Source organism: Salminus brasiliensis, chromosome 1 (genome assembly GCF_030463535.1).
Source record: "Salminus brasiliensis chromosome 1, fSalBra1.hap2, whole genome shotgun sequence".
NCBI classification, from domain to species: domain Eukaryota; kingdom Metazoa; phylum Chordata; class Actinopteri; order Characiformes; family Bryconidae; genus Salminus; species Salminus brasiliensis.
The window spans coordinates 1,479,025-1,490,772 of NC_132878.1; the positions used below are offsets into that span (position 1 = coordinate 1,479,025).

The 11,748-nt window shown below is 43.2% G+C and overlaps 1 protein-coding gene across 2 annotated transcripts; it reads right to left on the reverse strand.

The window, feature by feature from the left end:
* Positions 1 to 2,932: 2,932 nt before the first annotated feature.
* Positions 2,933 to 10,307, reverse strand: LOC140571299 (uncharacterized). 2 transcript variants are annotated; one of them, XM_072692676.1, is made up of 6 exons: positions 10,269 to 10,307; positions 6,688 to 6,919; positions 6,054 to 6,106; positions 5,642 to 5,959; positions 4,867 to 4,959; positions 2,933 to 3,318 (listed from the first exon to the last, which is right to left on the reverse strand). In XM_072692676.1, exons 2-6 carry the CDS (start codon positions 6,747 to 6,749, stop codon positions 3,167 to 3,169), a joined length of 678 nt encoding a protein of 225 aa, XP_072548777.1. In that variant the 5' UTR covers positions 6,750 to 6,919; positions 10,269 to 10,307; the 3' UTR covers positions 2,933 to 3,166. The 2 variants fall into 2 exon arrangements, with proteins under 2 accessions (XP_072548777.1, XP_072548775.1); XM_072692674.1 differs by having other exon boundaries at positions 10,149 to 10,295.
* Positions 10,308 to 11,748: the final 1,441 nt, after the last annotated feature.

Here is an 11,748-nt window from a genome sequence, read left to right on the forward strand (position 1 = left end):
TTTTCCGCTAGGTGGACACCAAGGAACTTGGTGCTCTTAATGATCTCCACAGAGGAGCCGTTGATGTTAAGCGGAGAGTGGTCCGGTCTTGATTTCCTGAAGTCAACAACCATTTCCTTGGTCTTCTCTACATTCCAGTGAAGGTTGTTGACTGTAAACCAGTCTGTCAGCTGCTGCACCTCCTCTCTGTATGCTGACTCATCGCCTTTGCTGATGAGACCCAGCACAGTTGTATCATCGGCGAACTTTATGATGCTGTTAGAACTGTGTTTTGCAACACAGTCATGAGTCAGCAGGGTGAACAGCAGAGGACTCAGTACACTGCCCTGAGGTGCCCCAGTGTTCATGGTGATGGTGCTGGAGCTGCTGTCCCCGAACCGGACTAACTGGGGCCTTCCTGTCAGGAAGTCCAGGATCCAGTTGCAGAGGGGGGTGTTGAGGCCCAGCAGGCTTAACTTCCTGGTGAGGTTCTGTGGGATGATGGTGTTGAATGCTGAACTGAAGTCTATGAACAGCATTCTGACGTAGGTGTCCTTCTTCTCCAGGTGGGTAAGGGAGAGATGAAGGGTGGTGGTGATGGCATCGTCCATGGAGCGGTTGGGACGATATGCAAATTGCAGGGGGTCCAATGAAGAGGGCAGTTGGTTCTTGATGTTCCTCATGACTAACCTCTCGAAGCACTTCATGATGATGGGCGTGAGAGCTACGGGACGGTAGTCATTGAGGCAGGACACCGTGGACTTCTTCGGCACGGGGACGATGGTGGTGGTCTTGAGGCACGTTGGGACAGTGGAGCTGCGCAGGGAGACGTTGAAGATGTCCGTGAGAACATCTGTCAACTGGTCTGCACACTCTCTGAGCACTCTGCCGGGGATGTTCTCTGGTCCTGCAGCTTTCCGTGGGTTGACTCTGCGCAGAGTTTTCCTCACGTCCACTGCAGTCAGGCACAACACCTGCTCGTCCGGCTTGGGTGTGGTCTTTCTCACCAACGTGTTGTTCTGTGCCTCAAACCGTGCATAAAAGTCGTTCAGGGCATCGGGGAGGAAGGCTCTGTCACAGGACGGTGGCATTGTCCTGTAGTTTGTGATTTCCTGGATGCCCTGCCACATGCGCGTGTCACAATTCACTCCACTATGTACTCGTACTGAGCTGAACTGATAATAAAAGCCTCTTGTCTTGACTGGACTTGATGAATCACATTCTTGAACCTCTCACCTTACACTTTTACCTGTGAATGGAGCAACTGCAGACTTTCCACCAAGCAGAAATTCTCAACTTATAATACTGTTCCCAGACCTGACTGTCCTACATGGTCTTCAGTGTGTCTAGGAGGTCTTCACCTACATGTGTTCAGGCTGCTTTAATGTACATGCTTTAATGTTGACACCGGCTAAAGAACCTTCTGGAAGACTGGTGTAACTCTGACTTCCTTAAAGCCTTTCACTCTTTCTGACACAGACTCCCAGAGTCCATCAGCCAGGCACATACTGTAGCTACCACATGTTCTCAACCATCCAATCAGCTCTCAGCTCTTCAGTCTGCGTCAGGTTTGATTCTGGTTACCTGTGATCACCTGATGAACTGTCGTTCTCCCTCTGTTTGGAACACTGCTGGAGGTTCTCAGAGCAAATAGAGGAGGCTCTCTTTTATCAGTCTCTGGATTGTCCCTCGCTTGTCTGTCTTTCAGACGTTTACTATTAGTCTAGACCTGAACCTCGGGGGGACATTCAGTAAACGTTTCTACATTCAGTAGACGTTTCTACATTCAGTAAACGTTTCTACATTCAGTAGACGTTTCTACATTCAGTAGACGTTTCTACATTCAGTTGGTATTTCTACATTCAGTAGATGTTTCTACATTCAGTAGACGTTTCTACATTCTGTGGGTGTTTTTACATTCAGTAAACGTTTCTACATTCAGTAAACGTTTCTACATTCAGTAGACATTTCTACATTCAGTGGGTGTTTTTACATTCAGTAAACGTTTCTACATTCTGTGGGTGTTTTTACATTCAGTAAACGTTTCTACATTCAGTAAACGTTTCTACATTCAGTAGACGTTTCTACATTCTGTGGGTGTTTCCACAGTCAGAAGGTGTTTCTACATTCAGTTGGTGTTTTTACATTCAGTAGATGTTTCTACATTCAGTGGACGTTTCTACATTCAGTAGATGTTTCTATATTCAGTAGACGTTTCTCAGGTCTCGTTTTTCTTCTTATTGGCCTGGATTCACAAAAGCTTTCCTTAGAAAAACTCATGAAGAATTGTAAGTAACTACAATGTAAAGTAGTTACAGTGTAATTGTAGCTCTATGTTCCTATCTGCTCCCTCCTGGTCAGGGTTGTGGTGGATCTGGAGCCTACCTAGAATCATTGGGGGCACAGCGGGAAAACCACTATGGACAGGGCATCAATACAGAAGATTTTTGAAGAATAATGATTTATCTTCACTTTCTTTTAATTAAGAAGTTTGTTAATAAAAAGCCTGTCTGAGAATTTCTTTCTTCAATCACGTTTGTGAATCTGGCTCCTGGGCTTGGAGAAACACCTGCTCTGCACAGTTCAATGCTTTCTTGCTCCCATCACACCTGATTCTGCTCGTCCACTCATTAACGAGTCCACCACAGTCATCTCCCACTGATTCACCACTGTCACAAGTACATTCCCATCATTACATTTCATTCACAGCATTCATGTAATGGTTTAAAAGCATCAATTATTATTATTATTATTATTATTAATATTATTATTATTATTATTACTGTGTTACTATGCAGCTCACCTGCACATGTTGTAGAGTGTGTGTGTGTGTGTGTGTGTGTGTGTGTGTGTGTTTGTGTGTGTGTGTGTAAGGGTTTCCTGTGATTAAAAACACAAACCGATGTTGCTGATAGAGGTCATTTAATGAAGCAAAGATTACATTAAATGCAGAATCATGTTGATTAATCTGGCTGAGCTGAAACACATCCTAAAGTTCTAATAACTCTGGAAGAACTTTGCGTAAGCAGTGATGCTGCCTGAGTAAATGCTCAACTTCAGAAGATTTCCAAGTAAATCACACACACATGGTTATACAATACACTCTGTATGGAACCAGTTCAACTATTTCATCCATGTTGTTCATTTTCTTTATTTCTTATTACAATAGTTTGTATTTATTTATTTTTTAAAAAGTTACAGAATTAGATATCTTTTTTAAAGTAACATTTTGTTCTTTAGGTTTATTTATATATTTATATATAAGATAAACTGCCACAGCAACCAGACCAACAGCAACTACAGCAGCACAGTCTCCTCCTGCTCCTGCAATCAGTTCATCTGTGGGATAAAACACAACGATCAAACTTAATCAACACTGAATTTAAACACTGAGACAATTCTGTCACTCTAACAGGTCCTTCCACACAGAACCGCTCAGTTCTAAATGTGGACGGCTGCAGCACTCCTGGGGTTTGGACTCCTTCTAGTCTTGTAATACTTTCAGCAAAACAAAGCTTGCAGGGTTCGAACGGAGCCAAAACCACGTACTGTCAACGGTTTCGTCTCGGCTGTAGTTTATGAGTGCCCCACTTCTGCAGGTGGCGCTATGACATTTGATGGTTTAACATTTAAACATGTTGTAACTCACTGACGTTACCAGAGAAGTGGTAGAGGGGAGAACTTGAACTACCACTTGAGAATGTCTTCCGGGTTGGTCAGACACTAGATGGTGCTTCTGAGCAAGTCCAAAAGGAAACATTTGTAAGTAGAAAGAAATTTCTTTAAATTGTTTTGTTGAAACTGGCTGTAACACACAGGTAGGTCTGTACATACCTGTTTGGTGTGGCGCAACAGATAAAACCACTAGCTGCCAGTAAGCTATTCCACTATTTCACCATGTCAGAGACGAGGGTTCGATTCCCGGTCTGGGTGTGCTACACCAATAAGAGTCCTTGAGCAAGACTCCTAACACTACATTGGCCCTCCTCTGTAATAAGAGCTTCAGCTAAATGCTATAAATGTACATACAGGTATGAAAGGACATCATTCTGCTGTCTACAATTAAGGAAAGGTTCTGGACAAGTGTGGTTTGACTCCATTCACCCTATTCATTGAGGACTCGCTCATGGGCTCCCTCTGGTGCTGTGCAGTCATGTTTTCATACTATGGGGAAAACAAGACGTGGCCTGGCTCTCCATAAACCGGCTCTGCCCACACAGGGAAAAGGAATCCATTAGGTGGAAGTGAGAGAGCTGCGGGAGCTGCGGGAAGTGCTCATGTAGAGCTTAAAAAGGGTTTAAGATGAAATGTGGGCGAGTGACATCAGCACTACGTTGCTTCTGCTGTGAGCTGCTGGTTTTGTGGAACATTTACTTTATTCCAAAATACAAAAGCTAAGGCACTCAGGAGCTGCTAGCTGATTGGTTTGCAGTTTGTTGATCCACGATCCACCCTGAGGGCCTTCTCAATGTGATGCTACATTGCTTGCTGGTAAGGCACTGTGTGTAAGACAGCACTCTCCAACATCATCACACCACCAACCGAGGAAAACCTCTTGGAGGAACGGTGGTCCAGGTCTGTTCCAGAGGAATCAGAGAATCAGAGCTGGTGGTTTATGATGCCCAGCGCTTTACTAACACACTGTTCTACTGGTTGTGCTTTAATTTGCCAGCCATGTGTACTGTATACTCCCCAAAGGTACGGAAGGTGTACGGTTTAGGGTTCCACTCCAGCCTTTATACTCTCAAAGCTACAGTTTAGGTACTACTGTAAATGCTGTGTGTAACCCCACCATAAGCAAGCTCATGAAAAGCCTTAGTCTGACCTTTGGAAATGACCTAATGGAGCCAGAACATCAGTGTTAGCTGCTCAACCTGTAACACTTACCGTTCTTAGAAGCTGAACTGGTGGTGTTTGTGGAAGTAGGTGTCATCTGTAGGTTTCCTGGTGGAGGTGCTGTGATGGAGCTTCCAGTGCGCTCTGTAAGACAGATGTTTTACGTTGTTCACTTCTTTAAATGCAGTCGCATAAACGAAGCTTCCTGTTCCTGGCTTACAGTGAAAGTTACATCAACCAATGCTGAACCTTCACATGACCTTATTTACACTTTAAAAAGGTTGTGTTGTAGTCATGGCAACCACTATAAAGTGTAGTGATGGGACATCTTTCTCCTCTCTCAGTAGTCAGTAGTCATGGATGGGTTAAATGCAGAGGCTACATTCTGTTGCGCTGCTGGATAAAGGCTCTAAAGGATGATCAGCTCCAGCCATGAGGTCACTAAACCCTGATGAGTAGTGTCCATCATTCATACTTCCAGCTTTTGTAAGAATGCACACATGGAATGATGGATTTTTCATGGTTCTCCTACATTAAATGTTGTATAGCGCAGTGTGTGTTTGTGTGTGTATATATGGTTTACTGTATATATACACACTGTATTGTAAGCTAAACTGTACTGGGCTACAACAGAGCAGAACTACCATCATGTTAATCAATCCAATCATGTACCAATCAATCAGAAATCTTAATAGACTTCATGATCTTTATAATAATTCTCATTTTAAATTCCATGATATACCTGATTACTGTTACACCTCCAAACCCTGAACTCAACCACTGAATTAGGTGAAAATCACCCAGCCTACATGCAGATAATGCTCACCCAGGACAGAGAGGTTCACAGCTGCTAATGTGCTCTCTCCGTTCTCTGCAGAGACTAGTTTATAGATCCCGTTGTCAGCAGGTGTGACGTTACGCAGGATGATCGAGAAGTTCCCCTTTGGAAGCTCCTCCACATCTACTGTTATACGCTCCTTGTATAACCTCCCCGGACAGATGTAATTTCTGTCTCTGCTTAGATCACAAATCATCTCTCGTCCATGGCGCCACCTGACGGCCTCTTTATCGGTTATTATGGGAGACGGGAGCAGCACATCTTCACCAGGTGGAGCTGTAAGGTTTACTGCATCAGCAATGCCATCTGCAAAACAGTCCAGCGGAGTTATAAAGATAAATACTCCAACTGTCGATCAGATTTAGTGTGTATTCAGTCTTTTAAAGTCAGGAATACTCACAGACACAGTTAACAGTAAATAAGAGAGAGAGGGGGACCCCCCGTCCTAAAAACCTGAGAAAAAGAAGAGAGTCAACGATCAAACAGCATCAGATTTATGGATGAAGGAAGAAGAGGACATGCAGGAGAATCCCCACCACTCCACTACACCACACAAGCTTATGTACACCAATCAGCATGGTGCTAACTGCAGGCCTGACTCATCACCCACTCTCCCAAAACCGTGTGGAGGTGTTCAGTGACCTCTAATAGACTTATTTATAGACGTCGGACTCCGTAGGTCACTGCACTATTTTCTCAAACCCCAAAAAAAGCTAAATCTCGAATTCAAGCGAGGGTTAAGTGAAGGATTGGCATCTGGCTGTCATTTCTGACTGGCCACGGGGTCACTTCCTGATGCTAAATGCTGATGAGGAACTGAAGCCCCTCTCAATTAAAGAGATTAGAGACCCCGGGTCACTAAGTCAGGGTCACTGACTCTGAAATTTAGTCCACGATTAGGCTTAATCCAGGTTTTCTTTCACAAAGAAAATCTCAGCTGACTCAGTTCTAGCAGAGTTCTAGCTAACACACACACACACACCAGAACATGGATAGATGGTGTAAAGTAATAAGAGTAATAAAACTGTACTCACTTTTTAAATACCATTTTAGTTATAAAGCTCTTCAGCGTGGACGCTCTTCTGTCCAGACTCATCACACTATAGGAATCCAGGTGTGGTCTTCTTTTCTTCGGCTTCTGGCGGACAGACCAACTTTAGCTGCAGTTCCTCCCCCTACTGAGCTGGAGTGAGGTGTGAGATTTCAGGAAGCGTCCCATGATCGACCTTCAACATTGAATTGTGTCTGAAATCATTTCAGCTGTTGCTTCAGTGGTGAAAAAAACATTGAAACAATGTTTATTAGTTAAACAGTTGAAAAAAAATGTTTACGTTCCAGCTTTGAATCAACATAAATATCCTGCTGTATAAATATGACCATTCTTCTTATATTATTATTATTATTATATTATAATCAATCAACGCTTCAAAAATTAATATTGAAAACAACAATAATAGCTAGAAACTGAAGTTTGTGAACATGAATGGTGAAAATCTATGAATTTACTTTATGTTAACTGACAATATAACAATCCTTATGAAGTTCAGACCAGGCAGATCTGTACATGTATCACATTTACTAAATATGCATTTACAAATTAAGAGTTAGCAAAATAAATAAACACACAATTTACAACTTTATTCTACATTACATTACATTATATTATATTCAATTACATTGAGTCAGTATCTGAAATATGTAATGTCATGTTCATATAGAAAAGTGACTAAAACAAGGCTAATATACTTTAAATGCTAACATTGGTATTAGCCAGGTAGCTTGCTAGCTCAACGACACACTCCTCAGTAGATGGACATTCTCAAGTTTAATGACCTACAAGTTTCCCTCAACCAATCACAGGCCTGAAATGTTCCACCCCCACTCTCTGACTGCTTGTATTGCCCTGTCGAGCACCAGGCCAGTGGGACAGCTGGAGAAGAAGCTACGTCCACAGTGGCGGTGTTCCAGGTGGTGAAGTTTGAGAAAGCAGAGAAATGGGGGGTAAGAGTCTCTGCTGCTTATCTGCTGAGGTCATCTTATTGACCAGGTTTTGTTTTGCTCCTTTTCAGCAAGTATATCTGAAGAATGGGGGGTGCTGATGATGTGGAGATGGTTAAAAAGGCTGTGTGAGCATGAACTACATGTACAAGTCCAGAACATCCAGAATTATTAAACCACTGCTGCAGATGAGCTTTATCAGCAAAATGAATAAACCTTCAGCCGCCTGCAAGAAATCACACAAGATGTAGAACATATAAGAACATGTGATTGAATAAACGGTGAAATGCCTGCAGCTGGGAACGAACTGCAGCTGTTAGTGAGCTAGCAATGTGTGTGTGTGTGTGTGTGTGTGTGTGTGTATGTGTGTGTGTGTTCGACGGGGGTCTTTTAGTCGATGTTGACTTTGAAGGGGATGTTTCTCCTCTCCGCTGTGTTCTTCTCTACTCTCCCGGAGTCAGGCCTGCACATTCATGTGGTTTAGGGAGTGGCTTCAGAAGGAGTGCTGAAGGTAGAAGGTTCTAGAAAATCATCTACTCCACCTTTAGCTGATTTACAGACCAGTAATAATACCTTACAGACTGTTCTGTAACATACTGGTTTCCAGTAAGGATTTCAGAAGGGGGGTGAAGTGCTCCTGTGTAGTTAGGAGACCATTGCAGTACTGAAGTGCAAAACCACCAGAACACAGGAAGTGTAGGATGTGGGACTTTTATTGAGACAGGACCAGAACCAGAACCAGAGACACATTTCCAGCTATTTAAATTCACACTGAAGAAGGAACCCGAGCAGGTTGCTGAGTCAGTAGTCCTGTGTGAACTGTTCAGAGTTCAGAGGCTCGGCTGTACTCTATAATCAGATCTATGATCTATAAAATGTATAATAATTTTACAGTAATTATAATAATAATAACGTATTAAGGATTCATTATTAACTACTAAACCATCAAATTATTCATTTATTGACTGATTAACTATTATCTGATCAGTTATTACTCTGATAAAAACGCCCAGGACCTGGATGATGGTTTAAATCAACAGATCAGTTTAGACCGGTCCAAATGAATCCTGACTCATCTTACCACACAATTTTACTTATTTAACTGTAGTAGTTCAAGTTTACTCCCCAGAAGGACGGTCCACTCATGTCAGGGACCTGATCGGAATATGTACATAACCACACAAGAGAGGATGATTTATAATTAATAGGATATTTATTTAATCAATGCATAAAAAAATATATAATAATGAAATTCACAGCATCTGATATTCGGTATAACAAACCATTCTGAAACATGCTATACTCCATCTAGCCACCAGAGGTACTCTTCCCCAGAATGCTGTGAGTCTCATCTCTCACAGCTTACTGCATTACCCTCATTAGAGCCTCTACTAATACTCTCCCTCATTCAGCCACTCCTTACCAAGCATTGCCACTTTCCTCCACTGCAGTTCTGAGCCGTCCCCAGATCTTGCTGGGTTTGGTCTCTGTGACTGTGGAGTTCTGGACTTTCTGCCCTGGTCTTATTACTGCTCCTTTGGCCTCTGACCCCTTTTTGCCCTGCCCTCTACTACGATTTATTGGACCGTGTTTTTGTGCCCTATTGCCTTCGGTCGTGACTGAAAGCTTTTGAAGGTGAGGTGTCAGAATGGAAAATCACAGTCACGTTACGATGCACCGCTGTTGGCAGTGAAACCTGATGTCGTTACTTTGTTGATGAGAAATCTGGAGCTTTGCAGCGGTGAACCATCCCTGTAGGCTGATTTCGGCCTGAAGCCGGTGAAGAGGTGGGTCAGAGAAATGCTGCCACGCCCTGTCTTCACCTTAGGTGGAGACTTCCCACGATTTTGCAAAGCAGGGCTCTGTTGCCCGGAGGTCTGTTGTCCGGAGGTCTGTCGCCCAGTGGAGTGAACACAAAACAAAAAAAAAAGAACGATTTTGACTTAAAACTTATATAAATAATCATTTCTTTGGCTGAGCTCGGGTTTTCTGAACTCCTGCAGGAGCTTCACTTCAGGTTCTGATCAGTTCAGGAGTTTTGTGCCAGCCAACATCACTTTAAGAGCGATGAGTGGAGAGAGCGCCATCTACCCTCCCGGAGAAGTGTGCTCTCCTGGACTCCGGCTGCTGATGGCAAGGTGGTAAGGCTCGTGATATGTGGCAAAATGAGACAGCTGAGAGGAGTTGGTGATGGACTGTGGGCCGGTACACTGTGCTGCTGGCTGTTCAGCAACCTGATGGCTTGTGGACAGAAGCTGTTTAGGAACCGGCTGGTTCTGGTCTTCATGCTTCTGTACCTCCTGCCGCTGAGCAGCTGTGAGAACAGGCAGTGGTTTGGGTGGGTGGGTTCTTAATAATCCCCCTGGACTTCCTCAGACAGTGGCTGGTGTATAAATACAGGGTTTGAAGCTGAACCCTGATGATGTGACGGACTGTGACCAACATCAAATGCAACATACAGTAAGCTGAGCAATAGCTGGTTAACCAGTTAGCTTACCAGTATAGGGTATGTTTTCACCTGGATGACCAGCTTTTCAACGACCTTGACCAACAAAGTCCCTGGATCAAAGCTCAGTGATCTTCTACATGATCCGGTTTAAACAGGTAATGAACTTACAGTGTGAATCCAGAGCTCTGATATCTGCTCTCTCCTCTCCTTCTCCAAAGAAGCAGCTCAGAATTCCTTTCACTTTCATTTCAGTCACCTGACCTGATCCAGCACCCAGCCTACACCGCCCTCTAGTGGAGAGACTGCTAACAGTACACCACAGTACTGTGTATACCATACACACTGTTACTGTCTCTCTCTCATACTGTGCTTCATAAATATATATGTATAATTTTATATATTTATTTTATGCTCAGTAACATGTGCAGTGATTGTAGATGTTTAAACAATGTTACCATTAGAATTAATGTATAGATTCTACATTACTATTCCTATTTGATATTTACATATTTTTTAATCACCTCTATCCAGTTGTGTGGTAAATGAATATGTTCAGAACCCTGTACGCCCTCCTGACCAACACATATTTATGCTGGGTTCTGTTGCTGATCGGCTTCTGAACAACGCTGATGTTTGGTTTAAGATAAGATGAGATAAGATCATCCTTTATTAGTCCCACAGTGTGGACATTCTCAGTGTCACAGCAGAAAGGGAAAGCAAGACACTCAGTTACAAAAAATGTAGATAAATAATTTGCACTATAGACACAATGTAAATAAGAATTAAACGAATTAACAATATTATTTACAGGTTATTGCAAATTACTCTTAATTGCACATGTGGGGGGGAGGTGGTATTGCACATAGTATTGTTACATTGGGGGACCTCTGTTCCCTGAACATGTGTGTGTAGTGTAAGTGTGTGTGTAGTGTAAGTGTGTGTGTATGTGGTCCGCTGGGAGCAGTGCTGGTTGTGCAGTCTGACGGCAGCAGGAAGGAAGGACCTGTGATACCCCTCCTTCACACACTTGGGGTGAAGCAGCCGGTCACTAAAGGAGCTGCCCAGCGCTGCCAGAGTCTCATGCTTGGGGTGGGAGCTGTTCTCCAGCTTGGCTGTCATCCTCCTGTCTCCCACCACCTGCACTGGGTCTAAGAAGCACCCCAGGACAGATCCGGCCCTCTTTATGACTTTACAAGGGAAAGGTGAAAAGCTCTTTTTCACGCAGTTGAAAACGCTTCCCTCTACGTCAAGTTGTTGAGCGACTTGAGTTCAGCATAATTACAACCATGAATTCATGACTTTATATCATATTATATTTTTATAATTACTTAAAAACACAAAAAGAACCAATAAAGCATCCGTTTAGTTTTAGTAAGATCATTTATGCATTTCAAAAACACAAAACCTAACAATAAACAGTCTAATCCAGATGTTCTGCCACATCATTCCTGGCCTTGCTGACAGCACCTGCAGGGACAGTTTAATCCTGTCGACTGTGTAGCTGAACTTCGTCAGTGCAGGGCCTTCATCCGCTCTGTGCAGGCAGGGCTAACATTAGCTCGCAGCCAGTCCATCACTTAATAAGTCAATAAACTCAAACACTGAAAAGATTAGTTAACAGCCAACGGCAGACTAGAAACAACCTGCA